Source organism: Platalea leucorodia, assembly GCF_965183815.1.
Source record: "Platalea leucorodia genome assembly, chromosome: 5".
Classification (NCBI taxonomy): domain Eukaryota; kingdom Metazoa; phylum Chordata; class Aves; order Pelecaniformes; family Threskiornithidae; genus Platalea; species Platalea leucorodia.
In genome coordinates, this window is record NC_138827.1 from 99,843,184 (window position 1) to 99,864,339 (window position 21,156).

General features: G+C 42.7%; 1 protein-coding gene across 1 annotated transcript in view; it reads left to right on the top strand.

Annotated features, from left to right (window-relative positions):
• KIF5C (kinesin family member 5C) overlaps positions 1-21,156 on the top strand; it is a gene marked incomplete at both ends in the record, with an annotated part of 78,869 nt that overhangs the window by 15,384 nt on the left and 42,329 nt on the right. The window contains 2 exons of the mRNA XM_082312073.1: positions 10,221-10,311; positions 17,057-17,130. Of these exons, the coding sequence (XP_082168199.1) occupies positions 10,221-10,311; positions 17,057-17,130 (165 nt within the window). The remainder of the gene's footprint in view (positions 1-10,220; positions 10,312-17,056; positions 17,131-21,156) is intronic.

The window sequence follows — 21,156 nt, forward strand, 5'->3', positions numbered from 1 at the left end:
TTCTATTGTACGCTTTTAAATTCCTGCCACAACATCAGGTCGGTCAACATTCAAGCTCCCAGCACTACTGGCATTCAGTATCTTGGTTTGTAAATGAGGAAGCAAGTCTAAATTGTTGATACCGGTCTCCCAGTGAATCAGGAACATGCTCAACCAGCAAGGTATCAAGGGTGAGGGTTATTTTCTGATCTCTGGGAGTACAGTTACTCCACTAGATTATGGACGCTGGTATCTTCTTCTCTCACCTGTCTTGGACGCTACTAGTCTGGGCTTTTGAACACTTGAGATCTTTCGGTTCTTGAGGGCAGAGGAAAATAATCTACATGTACCAGTGTTGCTGTTGGTCCTACACTTTGCTATCGGTGATAATGGGATGAGAATAATTCAACCCTGTGTGGTGGAGTGTGTCCCCGGTGGAGAGCCATGGTCTCACCATGGTGTGCCACCATGCAGATGGCATTTTGGCTCCACACAGGTCAGTGTGAAGGGAGTCAGTCTGGGGAGAGAGATGTGTCCGGACTCGCTGCGTACGCTGGCTGTTGGGGTCTGGGCTCGCTGCTGTTGTGATTGCCGGGACAGTTTTGAGACCCTCCAGGAGCTCTTCCCTCAGGATTCAGTCGCAAAATAAATTAGTGGCTCTGGATTAATCCCCGGGAGACTGAATGCGTATACAGCCCAGCTGCAAATGTGACAGTTTATGCTTGTGAAATGCTTTCTCTGCAGAACAAATACCATACAATGCAGGCAGTGGGGTGCAAGCATCTCACTTGTTTCTTTTTGCCGATATATATCCAGCCTGACGGGACGCGCCATGACCGATGGTGTAGTTTGTTCTCTGATCCCCTTCAATCCTTGGTTTTGCGGAGCATGCTGAAAAGAAAGCTGCTCTACGGACCAGTGATGCCCTCTCATTTCATTTTGACCTCTCCTGACCTGAGGTGGATTTGAATCTACAACTGACAGTGCTCAGTATCCCATTACTAATCTTCTGAGCCACCCAGTTGCCCCATAAATCTGTAAGTGATATGTTTAACAAAGTGGAGATTAACACAACACTGCCACGGCAGAATTAAGACGTAGTTATGTCTTGAACCGGGGCTGGTTTATGTTGTGCTTCTGTAGGTGGAGCTGAAGGTCAGCATCTTACTTGGGACTTTTACTTCACCAAAACTGCTTCATTTCATGTTTTGAAATATCCACCTAGCTTTTTTGCTTTTTGTTGGAATGTTATAAACACTGACGATAAGCAGAGATGCTGCTCCACGCGTAACTAATTGCCATGGCCCCCCACCCATGAGCTGGCCTTGTCTGACTCCTCTTCCATTGCTGCCGTCGGGACCTGCCTGAGGATCGGTTTTACTCCATTATTTTCTGCCTATGAAATTTTTATTTTTGTTAAAAGAAAATCATAGTGTTCTTTAAATAACAAAACCCCAGTAGTTTAAAACCGATTTTGAAGTATTGCATTTTTACAAAACAGACAATCAATACATTGTTCTCTTTTCATTCTCAACTGCTACTAAAATCACAAGACCTTTAGTTAGAGGAGTCTCAGGCTTCTATAATTATGGTACCTTTCTTTCTCTTTTCTTCTACAAAGAATATTTTTCTGTCTTTCCTTTCTAAACTGTTACTTTGCATGGTTTTATATACAAAAGAAATTATCAAATTCTCTTATCCTACTGACGTAAGGGAGCAGGGTAGGTTAGCTGAAATGCTGGAGCCTGGTAAAACCGGAGAAATTTTGGATAATTTTGAGTCTGGCTTACCTTAAGAGCTTGCTGAGCGCTTTTTTTCTAGAAGCATTTGGAAGGTGTCTGTTAACGGGGGAAGCTATCAAAAGCAGGTCAGCCAAGGACCCTGTGTGCTGATTGTGGCTTGGGACACTATGTAGTAAATCTCCTTGCAAGATTTCTGTTTACTTAAGAACCTCTGATGTCCAGAGGATCTTCATCTGAAATGTGAGTGATGGCATTTTAAAGTTAATTTAATTAAGCTTGTCTGTGCTTTGCTGAAGTAAAATGAATAGATCATGAAGGTAGCTTCAAATAGGCCTGAAAAGGTCTATTAAATTAGTTAGAGACATTAAATTAATCCAGTAGTTATCTGTTACACGTAATACAGTGGTGCTAGCTACCTGAAAGCCAGAGGGATGGTGCTGCGGACGCTGTCCTCCTGTTTCCCCTAGGACTGTTAGAGTAGCCTGTGTCTAATTCCTCACTCTGATGGTTTTATACTTATGATAAAGTGGAGACGTCTGCTGAACTTGCAGTCACCTATCTACTTAAAACTTAGTTTTGTGAGAAAAGATGGAAGAAACAGTTTTGCAGAAGAAATACAAGTATGAAAAAGTTATCTTAATTTCTTAATGTGGGGTGAAAGACCCAGGAAAGGGGGAATGATGTGGCTCTTAAGCTAGCGCTGTACAGAGCACCAAATGAAATCCTTTTTCCCCACGGTCATTAACATAGCTTCATCTTTTCAGAGATTAAATTTAACTGCAGGAGGATAACACCACTCTCCAAATACCTGGTTTTGTGCCGTTGCATAAGCAGTTAAGTAATCGAGGCCCAAATCTGCAAGCTGCCGCGTGGCATGCAGGGTGCTGGTGGGCTGGAAGGATGGTGCTGATCCTGATGGCATTAGGCTGCACCGTGGAAGGAGTACCAAAGGATGCTTGGACTAAGTGCTGCTGGTAACACAGCATCCCCACGCGGTGCTCGGTGCTGCTGGGCGTTCAGTCGCTCACCGGGCAGTGCCCCCACCGAGGCTGCCGGCACCCATCTGCCTGTGAAGTGATGAGGATGGCGAGGAGCTGGAGAAGACTGTGTCCCAGGGCCTTTCCGCCTCCCCATCCTGTTCCCGAGCCACGTGGTGTTGGGGAGTCCCGGCAGAGGAGGAGGAGTGAGTCGGTTGCCCTCAAGTAAGAAGAGGTCCTGTTTTCCGTGGTGCCGGTGGGTGCTCCCAGCCAGGCTGCAGCCTCCAGCAGTGACGGAGCTCCTGAGCCTCGGGTGCACTGGGGTGCTGCTTCTCCAGCCCCTCGTCCCAGCCTTCCTCCCAGCTGTGAGGAGTCTGTCAGCCTGCAGTTTATCATCTGATGGGGACCGGGAGACAGTTTGCATGGCTTTTTTTATTTTTGTGACTAGCGTTATGTTGGTAACATCTCCTCTGACAGGCTGAGAGGTGCCAGCGAGGGGTTAGAGCTTTTGCAGGGGCCGTGGTGGCTGGTGGCTGAATACTCTGGGTTCATCTCATCCTCTGGACAGTGGTGACTAGCATGCACCAATGCAAGTAAATAATAATGGAGAGCTGTGACTCTGAGTATTGCTGTGTCAGAAGTATAAAAAAATGTTGCTAAAGGGTATTATTCAATAGTTGGCTTTGTATTGGGAGATCTTTATATTTAAAATTCATTCAAGGTTTCTTAAAGAGTATTTCTTCCAGGTCATGCATCTAGGTAGAAGAAAAGCTTTAAAATAATTTCTAAGGCTTGGTTTCCTAAATTGCAGATCTATACCAAAATAAAATAATGCTTTCTGAAAACAGGATTTGTTGCAAGGAGTTAAAGGTTCTTTCTGCCGAGAGAGAAAGCTAAAAGTGGATCTCTGGCCATGAGCCAAATTCCATCAGCTCCACAGAAATATTCATAAGGTAGATCAATAATTAAGCCTGCTTTTGCTATGCAAAAGTAATGTTGTGTTCAACTCAAATTGCTCTGCAGTGCCTGTTCATACATGACTGCTTGGTTTAATTTATTTTCCAACTGAGTTTTGGGAGTATTACAAGATTTAAGAATTTCTTTTGGAGAACTTGGTTTGACTATGTAGTGTATTCAGGTTATTCTGAATAAATTTCCTTAATTTTTTTTATCCCAAGTGTTCTGAATTCCCATCCAGGAGGTGAATTGCTACTGCCCCAGTGTTTTTAAAGGATAAGCAAACATAGAAAATGGATAGGAGGGCAGTAGCATTTCCTTGGTCAGTATGACTGAATAAAGGGAAAACAGAGTAACTAAATTTAACGGTTTTGCTAACATGCATTTATTTTCTCCCTCTATCTTTAATCCTCATGTTTTCAATCCTCACTAGAGAGAGATGGCTTCAGGAGAATGGGATAGATCCTGTTTATTTCTTGTGCTTTATCAGCAAAATAGAAACAACCTTGTTGTTGCAGAATCTCTATAACTTGTGGGGAAAAGAAGTCCTTCTGTCTCATAAGTTCTATCTAATTCCAGGGGAAATTTGCAGGGCCAGCTATTTATCCCACTTACGAATGGAGCAAGTCTGATGCAGTGTTGAGTAAGTCTGGCTTCTACATTTTCAAAGGGAGTAAAGACTTTAATTCCTGCTCCTATAGGCTAGAGGGAAGAAACGTGTTTTACGCCACCTTCTAAGGGAGAAACTCAGTGCTGCATGAGCGATGTGCCTCGACTGAAAAACTGAGTTGCTGCTGGTAATAGTTTGCTTTCTGTTCTTTGGAAGATTCTGTCTTCCAGGCCTGCAATTATGTATCTTTTATTTATAAAACGTCTCCTACAAGAGCACTTATGGTAGTGAAAACTAGCTGGGAAATAATTTCCCATTAATTAAGCTCCTACATATCACAGGATTCTATTACCTGTATACTCATCCGTTGTAGGTACTGGCAGCGGCATCTTGTATGGTATGTGAAACCCACTCATAGATCATTCATTCCAACTGCATCAATAAAACTCTTTGACTTGAATAGAGAGCCAGAATAATACTGACAGACTTTCAGCAGAGTCACGGTTTGCCAAACGATTCATCTGATAAACTGAGCCATGTGATTTGGCACTGTTGTGTTTCTGCAGGGACCAAAAGTTTTCCCAAGCTATCGGCTGATGATTGCATGACTGATGCACCCCTTTTACAGGGGTGAAGGGGATGCCTTTATTTGACCAGGCTGTGGAGAAAAGAACATTCCTGCCTTCTGAGGGGACAGAGGACTAAGATGAATGAGAGGGACCCTGTGTACATGATCTATCTGCCCGTTTCAGCCGAGTGCCCTAACTATCGGCCATTAGGAAGAGCCGAATCTGGCAGCCTGGCAGAGGTGAGGCTGAGCCCCTTTCCAGACCTCCTGGCACAGAGATGCAGCTGGCAGCACGGACACATGGACCTTGTGACCTGTGGTCCCACTTCAGTTGCTGGTGCTTAGACCCCCGTACACAGAATGAACTCTCTCCCCCAGAAAGAGAGTTAGAAGGGCCTTTAGGAAGAAGATAGAACTGTGCTGATAGCATGTGGGGCATGGCCGGGCAAGCATAGTGACCAGCAGCCTGCTTACATGGCTGGTGCTTTTGTCCCTTCATCCCGTGTTTGTTCCTCCCCAAATCACCCACATCCTTGCCTTTCCTTGCCCTTGTCCTCCCCTAATCATCCCCTAACTCTTGTGAAATCCTGAAATGTTCTTCCCCTGCATCCCATTATGTGTGCTGTACCCCTAAGCAGTCTGAAAGGTGATCCTGAGAGCCATCATGATGGCTTTCACACCTGGACCACGGGGCAGATGCTCTCCAGGGACAGCCTTGGCAGGAGCCCTGTCCTTCCTGGAGTCTGCCATTTGGGACCTGCCTCTCCACTTCTGTGCTCCTTGGGACGTGTGGAGATGAGCCTTGGATGGACTGATGGATGTTTTTCTGTCTTGAAAATGGATGCGTGACCTCTTCTTGAGTCTCGTTCAAAACGATGTCCCCCTCCAGGACGTACTGACGTGGTATTTTGCAGGCAAGTATGAATGACCTTCACCTCCGCCATCAGCAGAGCTTGTACGTTTGGGGCCAGAACTGCACTAGGCGCATTCACAACTGCCAGTCGGCATATGACTTGCTCACAGCTGGTGTCTGCTCAAGCAGAACAAACTTGCATCTGTCCTGGGAGAAATCTGGATGGTATCTTGAATTCTAGGGAATGGTTTCAGGCTATAATTTCTCATCAGACTCAAATGTCTCCTTACAGCCCCCCCAAAAGTAAAGCAACCCGGCATTTTGCATGCTCTCTTCTTCCTTTCTACTTTAGCAATTATATATCTGAGCTACAGGCTGGCTGTTGGAAATTCTGTTCTAAGCCACCTCACCTTGCCCATGGTTTTTATAAGGCACTTTGGGGATGGACCTTGGACTGTGGATTCTGCCTCCGAGCTCAGATGCCTGAAAGTCAGGCGTCGTCTTGCTTAGCACCATAACCTGCAGATACACTGGCGGAATCGACCCTGAACGTCTCTCTGAAGATCACAGGGAATTAATCATGAAATTGCATTAAGGCTCCTAATTCTTAGCATGCAGCTCTAAGCACTGAGCACTTCTCATTTCCTCTCTATATAGAATTTAGGAGAGTTGAGGTTTATTTATTTTTTTTTTTTAAACAGGAAATGTATTTTGGTTATCTTTAATTGAGAAAATATTAGCTTCTACTGATAGTACTGCTCTGTGATGTTGCTTGTAAAATGATGGTTTTGGTAGCACGTGCATTTATGGTTCAGATCCTTTTTGTGCTTGTGAAATCCTCAGCTTTTTTTTTTTAAATGCCAAGCCTGTAAACTCAGTGGGAAACTTTAAACAGTAAGCTGCTGAAATAATAATTGGCAATACATATGAATAGCATTCTTCGTGCTATCGAAGGGCCAGAACAGAATCTATCTTGCTGTCAATACAACTTCAACAGGAATTGTGTGGGTGGATCGGAGCACTTATCCTAGCCATTATACAGCAGTGGCATAAGTTAATGGAACAGATTGTCAGGGGGACTGTAAGAAGTAATCGCATAGGAAGGAAGATGTGATTTATGTATGAGAGATAATACACTGCATATAATGAGAAAGTTTGGAAAATAATGTATGGAGGAGGTGCACAGATAAAGCTTAGCATCAACTCAGAAAATAACACTTTATTTCCAGCTGCTTACCACTTTCTTGAATAAGCTCTAATAAGGCTGAAAATCTTCCTGATTTTGGTATTTAATTCAAGCTGAGTTACGTTTGGGGGGGGGGGGGGGGGGGGAGCAGTTGTGTTATTTCTCAAGATGACAATAGGGGAAAATGTACTGCTTGGGAATATGCTAAAAATAAGGTGATGTTCATGCTTGCTCACCCTCCCTCTCTGTTTTGGAGCAAATCTTTGGATCTGCCAGCATGTTGCCTCTGTAGGATGGGATATGGCTTTTGTCACCTTTGGGGAAAAATCTGTCAAAAATTAAGAGCTTATAACAATAATACCCTCCAAAAACAAAAAACCACCAGTTTGCTCCAGAGAAAAATCTTCTATCTTAACAGTATCTTGGCAGTTGAATTGCCTCAGCTTTCCTTCAGGCTGGGCATCTTCTCCCTGTCTCAGATGTCAGTGGTCTCCTCCAGCCCCTATACGCTCGAGGGTGAGCTCCTGCAGGACACGTGCAGAGTGGGGGCTGTGGGCTGCCCAGCTGGGACGCGGAAGGAGCAAGGGACGACCCCGTGGGAGAGGTGGTGACGGTCACAGCCAGCTCCAGGAGCCTGGGGCTGGGTGGAGATGGTGGTGAGGAGGACTCCGAGGAGAGCTGGTGGATCGGAAGGGTCAGAAAGCTGAACAAGGTGAGCTGGGTGACACGGGAGGTGCCCAACAGTTCTCCAACATCAGAGACCCAAGCAGGAACCTGTGAACAAAGAAAGAGGGAGGAGGATGAGGAGCCTAAGGAGCAGGGAGTGCAGCTGGCGGTGTAGGTGGGGAGAAGAGGGTTGAGCAGGATTGAGAGGATTTAGGGCAGAGGAGAAGCGGTGTTAGAGCAAAAGAACTATAAACTCCCCAAACTGAGGTTAGATAGAGGGTCTGTGCCCACTCATCACACTCTCCTTTGCAGAATGGATTGTGAGCCTTGAGTTGTCTTTATCCAAGATCAATGCGGAGATGAGGCACAAAAAGCTCCCCAAAAACCTGTAAGTGCTGCGTGGATAATGGAGTGCTCTCATTTTGTGCGGTTGGTGACAGATGCTGTGTGATCCTTCACATTAATTTCTTTTCTTCAGATATCAGTGATGGGTGTTCCAGTCTTTTAGCTTCTCAGAAAAAAATCCCGAGGAAGAAATTTGACCTATGCAGCACATTTGTGAATTGCTGCTTTACATTTGTAGCTTTTCAGTTTGGCAGATAAATAACAGTCGCAGTCAGTGCCTCTTTCAGCTGCGTGCAGCACAATTACGACGGGATTGTTTTTTGGGGCTCTCTGACATTATAGTTGTTGAGAGCTCAGTAGAAGAGCTGGATTGATTGCGCCAGAGCCATGTTTGCCTGGAGTGCTGTGTTTGCCGTGGTAGGATGATGTACTGGCATCGCTCTCTGCTCCTCTCTCACATTGCTTAGCTGATAAGCCTCAACTCAGGCATGAAGGAAATAAATGGGATAAGTGGATGGCTGAGGTTGTGTGTCCGTGTGTTTTTTGGCCTCTTGCATTAGGGCTTATTGTCTAGTGCTTGGAATAAGCAAAATGGGAGTAAATAGGTAAAAAGTCCATTTGAGAAATTGTTCCAGAATAGTTTACAGCCCTTCTCATCCTGGGAACGAAGAGCTTTGCCTAGCTGAGAGCCACACAATCTGCACTGTCCGTGGAAGGCTGTGGAGAGACAGAGCTTGGGGTAGGTGCCAGCTGGGTGCTCCCAGCAGTCCCACTACTCTCCCGGGAGCTGGGGCTGCCGCGGGTGAGAATTGGGGTCTGGGGCTGCGTTGGTGATGTCGGTCTCAGTCGCCTCTTTGGGCTCGTGTCTTACCAAGTGGGGTGCTTGGATGGCCCAGTGTTCACCTCACGCCAGCACAAGACCATGAATTATTTACTAAATGATTTATAAATTGCCTTCTTATCCTTGAGATCCAAAATTCTGGGCTGAAACATGAAGAACACACATTGCAGGCAAACACCTCTCTGTCGTATTTTCCCCTGTGGCTGTTAAGTACCCGAGTTTAAGGAGCAGGCAAGTGTAAGCTTATGATCTGCTTGAAGTAAAATCAAAGTGTGACAAAAATGGCTAATTGAGCACAGCATTTGAACATCTGGCTGCAAATGGCAGAAATGGCACCTCCACTCAACAGAACAAGATTCCTACATCGGGTATCCAGCCACCTCGCAGTTTGCTTTGAAGCCCTCGTTATGCTGTTCTCCGAGCAGGTGTCACATCTTCAAAGAGAAATATTACAGGCTTTGATGGAAGATAAGACAGACGTTACACGTCCGCTTAGTGTAACTTTAAATAAAGGAATTGTATTTTAAATGCAAATGTCTTGCTTGTTTTTGAGTTGTAAGGAGCTGAACTGCTGTCTTAAAAATTGATTTGCCTTTTAAGTGTCATGCAAACCTATTTTTAGGATTGCTATATATGTGTTTCTCTTGTAACCAATTATACTCACTACAAAGAGGAATCAAAATTTTCTGGAAGTGCAGGTGGTGCTACACAGTGTATATACACATGAATAAGTGTCGGTCGTGGCGTCACCTGGGAATTAGGGCAGCTCGGTGTCTGTGGTCGTGGCGCACAACCTGGAAATGGCGCCATTCCCATTCAAAATGTCATTTTGGAGCTTTTTCCACATGGCACCTTGTTATTTGTTGGTGTTAAGGATAAAAATAATGACAATTTCTGGATAAGATATAAGTTTAGGGCAACAGAACAGTCTGATTGGGCTGGCTCTTTTGGGTCTACCCTAAGCATTTGCACGTTTAGCACAGAAATGACACCGGGGTATTTCTGCTGAAGGAAGACGTGCTTGGACCGTGCTGGGCCACCCCGCCTCAGCAGAAGGCAGCTCTCAGGACCTGCAGACTTCTGGTTCTCTCTGCTCTGGTTGCTGTTTCTCGCACCACTTTCACTAGTTTGCAGTAACGAAGAGCAAATCTTTTGCAAATATTTATATGGCTATTCCCCCTTAAGTCCTAGGAGAGGGAGAAAATAATCGACTTTCAGTTGCTGATATTTCAGCTTATTGTTTCCTGCAACTGTAGCTGCTGACCCAAATGTGAACACACAGAAAACATATGCTGCGTTTTATTTGCCAGCTATAGAAAAGATGGTTTTGGAGCACACAAGATGTCACATCTGTTTAGTCAACAAAATATTGTCGTCTCCATTGCACTGAATGGCTTCCTTTGTAGTAAATGCTGCATTTCAGGTTGCCTGTTCAATTGGGTCTATAAACTGTTTTAAATGTTCTTTATCTTACAGAGTTTCTCTTTTGTTTGCAGCAAGGGAAGCCGTATGTCTTTGATAGAGTGTTACCTCCCAATACGACCCAGGAACAAGTTTATAATGCCTGTGCCAAGCAGATTGTTAAAGGTAGGTGTTGTCTTTGTTCATTCCTGCTTGGGGGGAGGGCAAAAGAGGTCTCCCTGTCCCCTCAAGCTACTTAAAGACAGGATAATAAATGTTTAGCTGTCTGTATGGGAGTTTTGTAATTAGTAATTCCAAGCGTTTCCTTTTTTAAGGACTTGTCTGTGTATAAAAAGCCAAACCAAAAAATAAAACAAACAAACAAAAAAGAGAAAAAGAGCTGAAGGAATTGCAGTAGTTGTTCCTTACTTTCCCCTTGTGTATGACTGTTATTCCACACAAATACTTGCTTTATGTGGTACATGATAAGCAAGAAAAAGCATGTTCTTCATGCAGCATGAGACTGTTCGGTACGGGATGAGCGTGGAATAGCTGTGTCTTTGAATGGAAGGATGGACCATTAAAGGAAAATATAAAAGGCACTGGTTTTGTAGCTGCTTTGCACGCAGCTAGCTTGCATTTAACAACGAAACGAGAACACAAGTGCCTATTGGATAGCACCCTAGTTGTTTAAAACAAAACCTTCATAAACTGTTGCAATTTCAAGATTTTAACTTGAGAATCAAACTTTTTGGGTGCATTTTAATTGCCTGCCGTACTTCCCCCCCCCCCCATCACCTTCAGACCTCCCACTTGGTTCTGATGCCGGATAGTCCATCCATGATGGTATGAAAAGTGCTACAGCATCTCAGGGGTTACAAGTAGTACCTGGTCTAGTTGTTCTCTGGCCTTGTGTGGTGTCCCTGTGCCCCCCAAGATTTGGTCCTCAGTTCTTGCAGGGATGTTGCTCAGAGGTGCAGGAGCTACTGAAGCGGTGTTGAAGGACTCAGTAGAGTTTCAGGCATGGAGCTGGATCTGCTGAGAGCTTGTGTGTGTGCCGGTGGGGAGAGGTCCCTGGGGTGGGCAGCCCTCAAACCCTGGCCTCTGTTCTGGAGGAAATCGGTTGGCTCACTCAGATAGCCTCGAGCAAACCAACACACGCGTAGTCTAGATGATTGGGGGTGAGGACCAGAAGCTAAATTATTTGATGTTGGAGAGAGGAAATGAGTCATAAGACTTCAGTTGCCTCTTCTCAGAGGGGAGCCTAATTACAGCAGTTCTGCCTTCAGATGGGTAAGCCTTTAATAAAAGCTGGTGGGATTGGAGCTGTAGAGCTTAGAAATATTAGTTCAGGTTGCTGACACACCACTCAACTTTTGGAAGTTTGGGGAACTGTTTTAATACTACAGCATGTGCTAACAGAAGCAGCGCATTGCTGTTTGTAGACTTGTGGAGGGTATTTATATCCCCTGTGGAAGTTGGTTTCCTCTGAAAATGGTGAGAGAAATAAAATCCTGCTTGAGAGCAATTTGGAAGACCTAAATCAGTGATCAAGTCTTCTTCATTAACCAAATAGAGAGGCAAATACTTTCCAAAGTCCTGTTTGAAAATAGAGTTGAAACATATTTTTGCATGTGTGTTAACTTGGACCTTCTAGATGCCTTGAAAGGCAAGTTTGATGTGGGGGGAGAGGGAGTGGCAGAAAGGAAAAGAGAAAGAGAAATGGGGAAAAGAGAGAGAAGGAGAGAAAATGAGGAGAGCGATGGGGAGGGGGAGAAAGGGGGGGGGGGGGGAGAAGGAGAGGGTCTGGGAGGGAAGGAGGCAGGGAGGGCAGTGTTACTGGAGTGATGTTCTTGACCTCTGGGCTTACATTTCCATACATTTAATTTCCAGTTTAAAGCCTAATAAAGTGAAGAACGTGAAACGGACTGGGCCATTTCTGATAAACTGGAACAATGTAATTTACTGCATGGAAATATGAGCTGAGTGCATGACAACTTGGAGCACTATTTAAGTCGTTGAGACTTTTTTAGATAGCTTTTCAAGGTTACCATTTGTTATCAGATTTTATTATACTCCCATGTAATGGCTGTTGGTTTCTTTGTGATTAATGTTATTACAGAAAATGCCAGCTGGCCTAACAGTCTCTAAAACAATGGTTATAATAACTATGTTGACAATAAGAATGATCTAAATGAGGTTTTTTTCACTAAAGAACAAATGGGATTAGGTTTAAGTAAACAGCTCAATGACTGAGTCAAAGTATTTCACATTCCATACGTGAGAAACATGAGAAACAAGGAGGTTTTTAGAGGAGGAGAAGCAATCTGTGTGTTACAGCGACTTGCATCGGGGTGGGCGCTGGGACGGTGCTTGTTCAAGGTACTCCCAAGGGCAGAAGCACCGGCAGTGGAAGTGTGTGGGGAATCATCGCTGGTACATATAAGCACAGTTTGGGAACTTGCGTTTGCATTTTTTTAACCAAACTAAGAAATACCACTAAAGGGAGCAATACTGTGTGATTGCCACCACTTTTGCTTTGATTCCCATTGCTCTCTATTGCCAGAAAACAGCTTTATCTTCTCAGTGTACACAGATGGATGTCTGTATCTGGATTTTGCATCTTTCCTACAATTACATTGAAGGGAGGATATATGATGGCCCAAGCTATTGCTGAGCACTGGAGCTGTGAGCACACTAGTGCACATGTGAACATCTGCACATTTGTGCATCCTGTGAGGAGGAGAAAATGGCTTTAATGATTTTTTGGGTGGTGGGGTTGCTCTCACTGGGTGGCTTATGGACTTTCTATTCTGGTTACAAATATGGGCCTCAAATGCTGAGTCGCAGAACTAGAAAGTTTAGAGATGGAAAAGACAAGTATAGAGCTGAAACTGTGGTTGTAGAAATGAGGCTGAAAGGACTTCTGTAAAGCCATTTGGTCTTTCTTCTTGCCATTAAGACTCCTATACTTGTCTGTGGGCCATTTGAAAGGTCTCCAGTCCCCAGCCACCCTTGGCCATTTGTTGCAGAGCTCTGCTGGGCGCTCCGGTGCTGCCGGAAAGGCTTTCAGGGTCCCTAACCTGAGCGAGTCTGTGTTGGAGCCCCCACACACGGACTGCACTTTTAGACCGTTGCTACTTGTCCTATCCATCCTCGTCAGGAAAAAGGCCATCTGGCAGCAGCTGAGTGGCTGAGTCGAGTAGCTGGCTTTAGTGGGGAGGGTAGGTCAAACCGAAAATCATTGTAGAGAGAGTTGGAGCAGGAATTAAGAAAAGCACTTGGTTTTATTTTGTTTGTTATGAGTTACGTAAAAATCCCAACTGATCTTTCTTCGGTCACTTTGTTCATCTGTTTTTTCCCCCCTCTCCTTTGCTCTTAAGTTTTGTGCAGGCTGTTTCTATCAGCAACTGTCTTCTCCTTTATCCAGTTGACAGATGGCATATTAACTATCTCAAGGTGGAAAGCCTTCCAACAAAAATAACCTCTTCTACCACTGAGACCACTGACTTCTTTAATTGCAAGGGATGTAAAGGACTATTTTTTTAATAGAATAAGGTATTTCTGCTAATTGGGAAGGTAAATTACTTATCTGTGCTTCCTCAAGCAGTGATGTATCTTAGTATACGTTGATGCAAATTCTGAGCAATTTTCTTACATAACAGTTGATTAATCACATTATTTTGCCCCTAGGCTGTGTACCAGTATAGAGCTGACATTGTACTTTGCATTCACCTGGAGATAATAAATGTTTTTTGGTTTTTTTTTAATTCAACCTATTTTTTTAAAATGTTAACAAAGTTTGGCAAAAATTGGAAACAGTAGTAGTGAACTCTTAGGTTGTGCTTAACTGTCCTGGGATGGAATTTAAAAGGTATTTGGATGCTGGTGATATTTTAGAAACAAAAAGGAGTTGCACATGTTTGCACGAGGATTTCTGACTTCCTCCCAGGACAACTATTTATATTTTTTGATGCCTAAATACCTTTGAAATTCTGGTTCTGTGCACCTTCCAAACACAAGTTGGCTTTCATCTAAAGAGAAAACCAAACCTTCTTCCTTTTCCAACTTCTAGCTAGATTTTAGTTGAGAATAAAAAAGTCTAAACGCAAATATTTTCTTTCCTTGCTGGCTAACAAAGATGGAACCTTCTATACGCAATAGATGTGGAGTACTTACAACTGGATCTAGAAGTCAGATATGACTGCCTCCCTGTTGTGCTTAGATGTGTGTGTGTTTAGTAAGGAAAGTGTCAAGTAAGCTTTTTCTTTAAAATATTTCAAATACAGTGGCATTAAACATTGCCTTTCCTATAGGCTATTTTGAAATTTAGTGTTAATCTGATCGACTTTTTAAAAGGAAATAATATTTTTCTATTAAAAAACAAGCTTTAACTCGTATCTCCTGTGAGCTGCTGCCACCGCTCTTACACTGCAGATCCCCAGCTGCACCTCGGTCTCTGCCTCCTTGCTCCTGCGCTCCCTGTTTCTGCCGGTTCGCCCAAGTTAGACCCATGGGTGCAAGTTGAGTGGAGCTCCTAGCAGAACTCGTCTTCAAGTTTTAATCATCAACCACCTTCAGGAAATCGCTAAGCAGCTAATTTTCTTTTGTTAATACTTTAACATCTTCCAAAGACATTGCTTAGTATACATTGGGGTTTTATTGGAAAAAATGCTGTTAATTGCACCCGTGAAAGCTGAATTGAATGGGCTTTGAACGTGGCGCCCAGCTGGCCAGCAGCGAGGCTCGCCAGCTGTTTCCTCCTGCGTTCAAGCCACCGTTGTTGTAGCCCTTCCCTTCCACTCAAGTTCGTTCTGAACTGAAAATCAATGAGACGTTCCCTCCAGAAAAGAACTGGTGAGTGAATGTTTTGAAATACCAATAACATGAAATTTGGCCCTATTTTGAAGCCTGTTGGTGAAATTATGGGTCGAAGGCATGAACTCAGGGTAGCACTGCATCTATGGCTGCACATCTGTGTTTTTATCTATGTAATTATTATTTATAATTCCTTATTTTAAACTTTGTTTCCTTAAAGCAAGAATAAGCAGTGTCTCTATTTTTATAAACAGATGAGGATGCTAAATTCATACAAAATGTTAATGCTAGAATGACAGTAATTATAGTCTCTAACTTCATCATTCTCCTAGATTTCAAGATTTGAAAAATTTACCCAGCAATACTCTGTGGAGGTCTATCCAGCCTCTGGCAGGTCTGTCCTCTTCAGCTCCCCAAAATAGTTCTGCCACAACTTAAACAGTTACACTCTGTGTTTAATTATAATATATATTTTTAAATGGCTTCATTCCAATTTCACCCTAATTCAGTATTGCTGTATAGGAAATGTAGGTCTATGTTGTGGTTGTCTCGGAAAAAGATCTCCTTGCTTTTCCTTTTTTTATCCCTTTCTTTGCTTTGAAATCATCTTTCTCTGGTTTTATCTCACTTCTTTTCACACTTGTTTCTTCTTCATCCTTGTTACATTTTTCTAACATACCTTATTTAATTGTCCTTCCTAGCTGGACCATCTACATACATACATAGGGAGATATAAATAAGGAGATTGTGTGGGTGTGTGTTTATGTGTATGTAATAATATGATGTTACATGCAATAAGATATAATATAGACATATGTATATAATTACTATAAATATGTGTACATATATGTGCACACATGTATTTTTTTCTCCTGGTAGCCTCTGTTTGTATAGATACAGAGGGTGGGAAACATAACAAATATTTCAGAAGCAGAGAAGGCCAACTCTAAAAGCAGGAGATGCATTCGGAAGTGGCCGTGGACAGGGCGCGTTCTGCCCAGCCAGATGGCAGCTCTCAGTCCCCTCTGCAGGCTGCAGGAGTCGAGCTTTTCTTTTGCTTTTATTTTTCGCTGCTGCCTCCCCCCCGGCTTTGCTGCTCTCTCTGTCTTGGGTGTTTCTGCTCCAGAGGCCCGCGGCAGAGCTCTGGTACCGAGTACGATGCTGCCGGCCCCCGGCAAGAGGCGCGGGCAGGGTGGCGAGGGAAGGTGGGCAGAGCTCCCCGGCCAGCGTCCTTCTCGCTGCCCTCGGGGGCGCGGGTCCGTCCTTTGGAGGAGGCCGATGGGAGCCGCAGTGGTTATCACCACTGGTTTTCAGACTGAAGGCTTTCTTCGTTCTTTATTAGCAACTATAATTAGTATTACTCTTTTTTTACATGAAAGCTGCATAAATAGGTGGCCCTACTTCAGACTTTAAATTCACTTGCCTGGAGCAAGTCCAACCCAGTAATCCTTTCAGTGGTAATGAACGGACGTGGGACTGTGTCTAAGAACCAGCTGGTTTACAACCCTCCTGGATTTCTGAAAGCTACTATAGACGTTAACCGCTGCAAAGTTAAAAATGCATATTTTTATGTCTTAATGCAGTACAAAATTATCCATTCTGCCTTGAGAGAAGTATATTTTCAATAAAGCAAATTCCTGTTCACCTGACTTTCTTCTTGCTTTGCTCTCCTGCTTTGCAGGCAAGCTTGGAAATTAATGAGGCCATGAACCGTTGAGGGTGTTATAGTAGTAGAAATCTACAGTATGAGTTTGTTTAATTGTCTCTATGGTGCATGATGGTTTAAAATGCAGGCAATTAAGTTTTCTCTTTCCCATGTTACACAGGTGTGTTGGATAATATCTAGTGTCCAGAGATATTGTTTTTTCCCCACAGGAAAGTGAGAGGAATGTCAGTAATTCTGCAATTCTCTGGTTTAGATTTTATTATGATTTTTTTTTTTTTTTTTTTTTTTTTTTGCCTAAAGGTATCTGGTTATGTCATATTTTTCCCATTCTTTATTGCACAAACTACTTTGTAATTGAGCTTCAACATTGTGGAAGACTTCTGAAATGCTGATAATCCATCTTTAAGACGTCAATATGACTTTTAATTGTTTTTCTTCCTCTTGCAGATGTTCTCGAAGGCTACAATGGCACAATCTTTGCTTATGGACAGACATCATCAGGAAAAACGCATACTATGGAGGTACAGTGGCAAAATTAAATCAGTTTGGTAGCAGCAGTAGAATTATATGTACCAATTACCTGAACAAGCCAGCTATCTGGAGCACTCAGTTGTGAGTGACATATAAAAAGAGATCTGGGTATGTTTAGCTTCTACTGCCTTTTAAGCTGTAGTATTTCTTTCAGTGTGGAGGTTTTTTTCAAGAGATGTCTACAGATATCTAGCTAAACTAACAAATGGTGAGTGAAAAATATCAAGTATAGTTTTGCCATATTTGTCATAACAGTTTAGGTATGTGTATATTTTAAAGGATTTGAGTGAGATTTGTTAATCCACAAATGAAAACAGTAATACGGGTCTGTAGAGTTCCCTTGCTTGCAGGATTATGAAAATACGTGCCTTGGTTATTGGTTTTCTCATTTGCACTCCCCTTCTGGGAATACCACTCTCACATGCTGCAGCACAGATGGATGAATTTGAGAATTGTTGCTTTGGAGGAGGAGAATACCAAATTATACCAAATTCCAGTGGCTGAAGTCCTAAGTCTGTTCATATTTCTGCTACATGAAGTGTGACAGTGTAGTTTTTTCCCTGTGTTTTTTTTAACCGTTCAGTTAGAAGACATTTAGATATTTTAGTCTCTTACTAAAAAAGGAGGATCATTCAAGCATTTAATCCTCGCATAGGATTGTTCCATTAGAATGCTGTACGAGCTGGGTGTATGTGTCTTGGAGCATTGCAGTTCAACTGTGAATTTTAAGCAGGTCTACACCAAAGTTTTGCTAAATGAAAGGGAAAAATTAGCTTTCATTTGTTTAACAGCATCAGATGGTTTTGCTACACGATTAACACAGGTGACCTCCCTAACCTGAAGGTTAAAGGAGAAGGAAAGCAATATTCTCTGGAGCCAACAGGCCCTGCTGAAATTGCTGTTCCAGTGCCACAGTTGCTCCTTTGCTGGAGGATGCAATAACTGATGCCTTGCGTCTAATTAAGTCTGTCCTTGCGAGGCTGGGGGAAATCACTCGCTCAGCCCTCACAGATGGCACGATGGCTGAGTAATCCACCAGCTCTGAATGTAATTAAATCAAAATGTCTGCAGGGCTTGAGCTGGTGCTTCCACATGGCATAGGGAAAGATTTCTTAAAGCCAATTTATATTCAGAATTACAAGCTCTGATAAAGAAAATGACTGTAGAAAAATGGCTGGTTTACTTTTTTAATAAAGAAAAAGCTGTCATTTTAAAGTGGAATCAAATCTATATTCAGTTTTAATCCCCCTTTTAACCTAACGTCCTCTCGTAAAGTTGCTAAAGTATGTTGTGGAAGAAAAAAATAGTCTGAAGTTGAAGAAATAGTAAATCCTCTTGGTAAAGCTGTTACGGAGGATTTTCCGTGCGATGTGAAATGCTTCATAGTGGTAGTGTTAAGCTTAAACAGGACACGGTAGTACAATATAGCCAAGATAGGCTTTCTGACATACATAGGTCTTTCTCCTCTGCTAGATAAAACATTTGCCAACCTGTATAGCAGGATATAACCAAAACCTTCTTAAAAATTATGTATTTTTGCCCCTAAGATTATATTAATGGGCTTTGGCCTTATAATAGCATTTTCAATAGTGTGTCCCTATAGATTGTAGTTATTATGTCAACATCCTGAAATGAAACAGCACTGTCTCAAATGTTACACTTCACTAGCTACTGCCTGCCTGCCTGCTATGTTTAAATGTGGAAATTAATGTTCTTATTAAAATGAGAGGCTTTAATGAGCAGAGAACTCTCTGTCCTGGTGCTTTGGGGGAGTTTACTAACTGCAATGTCAGCATGACAGCAGCAGCACAGTTCTCCAAACTCCTTCTGAGGTTACAGCTAAATCCACAAAGAGTGGGGCTGGTTTTTTTTTTTTTGATTCCAGCTTTCCAGGGAATAGCCTACCTTTACCTTTCTCTTCCCTTCCAGTTTATGGTCTCCATAAATTGTAGTGGGACCTGCTTCCATCATCCCTTGTTTTAATAAAAGTCCATTGATAATAAAAGTAAAAACGATACTTTTTTTCAATACATCGCAGAGTGCTGGTGTTACAGTGTTTTAAAGATCTTGATTCTTTCTTTGCAAAGCAGTGAATGTGATCTTGCTTCACTGAAGTTTCTGTTGACTTAAACAGTGAGAAAGCCCAAGCCCAAGAAGTTGGAGACGCAGTGATTGACTTACATGCACACTTAATCATGTTTTACAGATTGCTTTCTCTTCTGAGTAAGAGAAAGCTATGTAAAGGAAAGCATAATTATTACAGGGCTTGTTGAGGCTAGGAGGATGTTTAATGATTAATTAAATACTTCTATAAGTTTTTTATAAGAGCCCAAGCAATTATTAGAGGAAAGTTGACCTAGTGCGGTGATCCCAAAGTTGATGCGCCTCTGTGCAGGCAGAAGTCTCTGCAACAGAACTTTGAATTCAAACTGTCCTTTGGCTGCGCTAACAACCCAGCTCGAGCAAAGCTGCTATAGAAAAGGGGGCACTGCACGGCTCTGGCATTTCTCGTTCTGTAGCTGCCTGTGCCTCTGCTGCCTTAGGAATCGTGCATCTTGCGGTGCTATATAGCGTAGACATACCTTTGGTGCATTCGTGTGCTCTGAATAAATACCAGTAAATCTCTGTTTATTCTAGTTTAGGAAAAACTCCTTTCCCCTCTTTGGGAAAACTCACTCTGTGCAGTAATACAAGGTAGTCAGCTCGTTTCAGTGAGCTTCTCAAGGACTTCTTCAGGGAGAAGGCATGGATAGTGTGAAAATTGTATTGCGGTCTCTGCTCAGTAACAGCGCTGTGAGACGGAACGGGGTGCTGTGCTGGCAAGGTAAAACAGAGCGGTGGGGTTTGGTTTAAGTGTGTCTTTGTGCAGACAAGTTTTCTCCTCCATCAGCGATTTAGTTTATTTAATCACCCTCTTTTTCATTCTCATAGTCTGAAATAAAATGGTGTATTGTATGACGACGACTTTTGAGTTTTGGAGAAACTTAATAGGATGTTGGATATGGTGTAGCATTTAACTGCTTCCGCTGCAGAAGACAATATTATTTGTATAATATAAATAAAATAGTCATGGTTTAGATGCAGCTGAGTGCTGCTTTATAGGGAAGGCAGTCAGCAATGTGACATTTATCTGTATTCCTCCCCCCCCCCCCCCCCCCCTTTTTTCCCCCAAGTTGTGTAATTCAAGGGCAGAAACCTAGTAACCGCTTTAAACACAAGCTTTGAGATAGAGGGAGAGATTGTGTCCGTTCTTCGTGTTCAATTTCCTTCGTCCTGGGTTGATGCTTAGAAGTTGATTGTCATTCCACCAGCTTTAGCATAAAGGAAGCCATGTCTAGGAAGACTGTATTTAAGTACACTAAGAAAGGCTGAGAGGCTTGCAAAACAGGTCAATGTGACTCACTAGTCATTCACAAACATGCATAATATTGAGAAACACATGTACGTGTGTATGATTTTCTTCCTATTTTGCTAAAAAAATGTTGGTGTTTAATAATTTTTAGCAATTACAGATCAAGTCTGACTTCCCATGATTTGGAACTGTATGGTTGCCCACTATATTAAAAAAAAATAAAAAATCCCTACCACTACTTGGAGTAGGGATCCCCCACCACTACTTGGAGTCAGATGCTTTGTTGTGCTGATATGGACAGTAATGCGTGGACAAAGATCTATTCGAAAGGTATATTAGAGTGTCTAGATGCTATGTTCTGATCTCTTATGACTACTGACTCATTATTGCATATTTAAGCAGTTTCATAAAACATTTGGAAATAACAATACAACGTACACTGTAGTCAGAAAAGGCTTTTATTTTGAGTTTATATTTCTATTCAGTTTTCAGTTTTTGAGTTTATATTTCTATTCAGTTTTCAGTTTTTTCAGTTTATATTTCTATTCAGTTTTCAGTTTTTTCAGTGTTGGCTTTCCTGTACGTGTCTGGCTTTTTCAAAAAAGAGCAACGCATCTGAAAGGAGCCATGCAGCCAGGGAAATTGTTGTTTTTAGTTAATATTC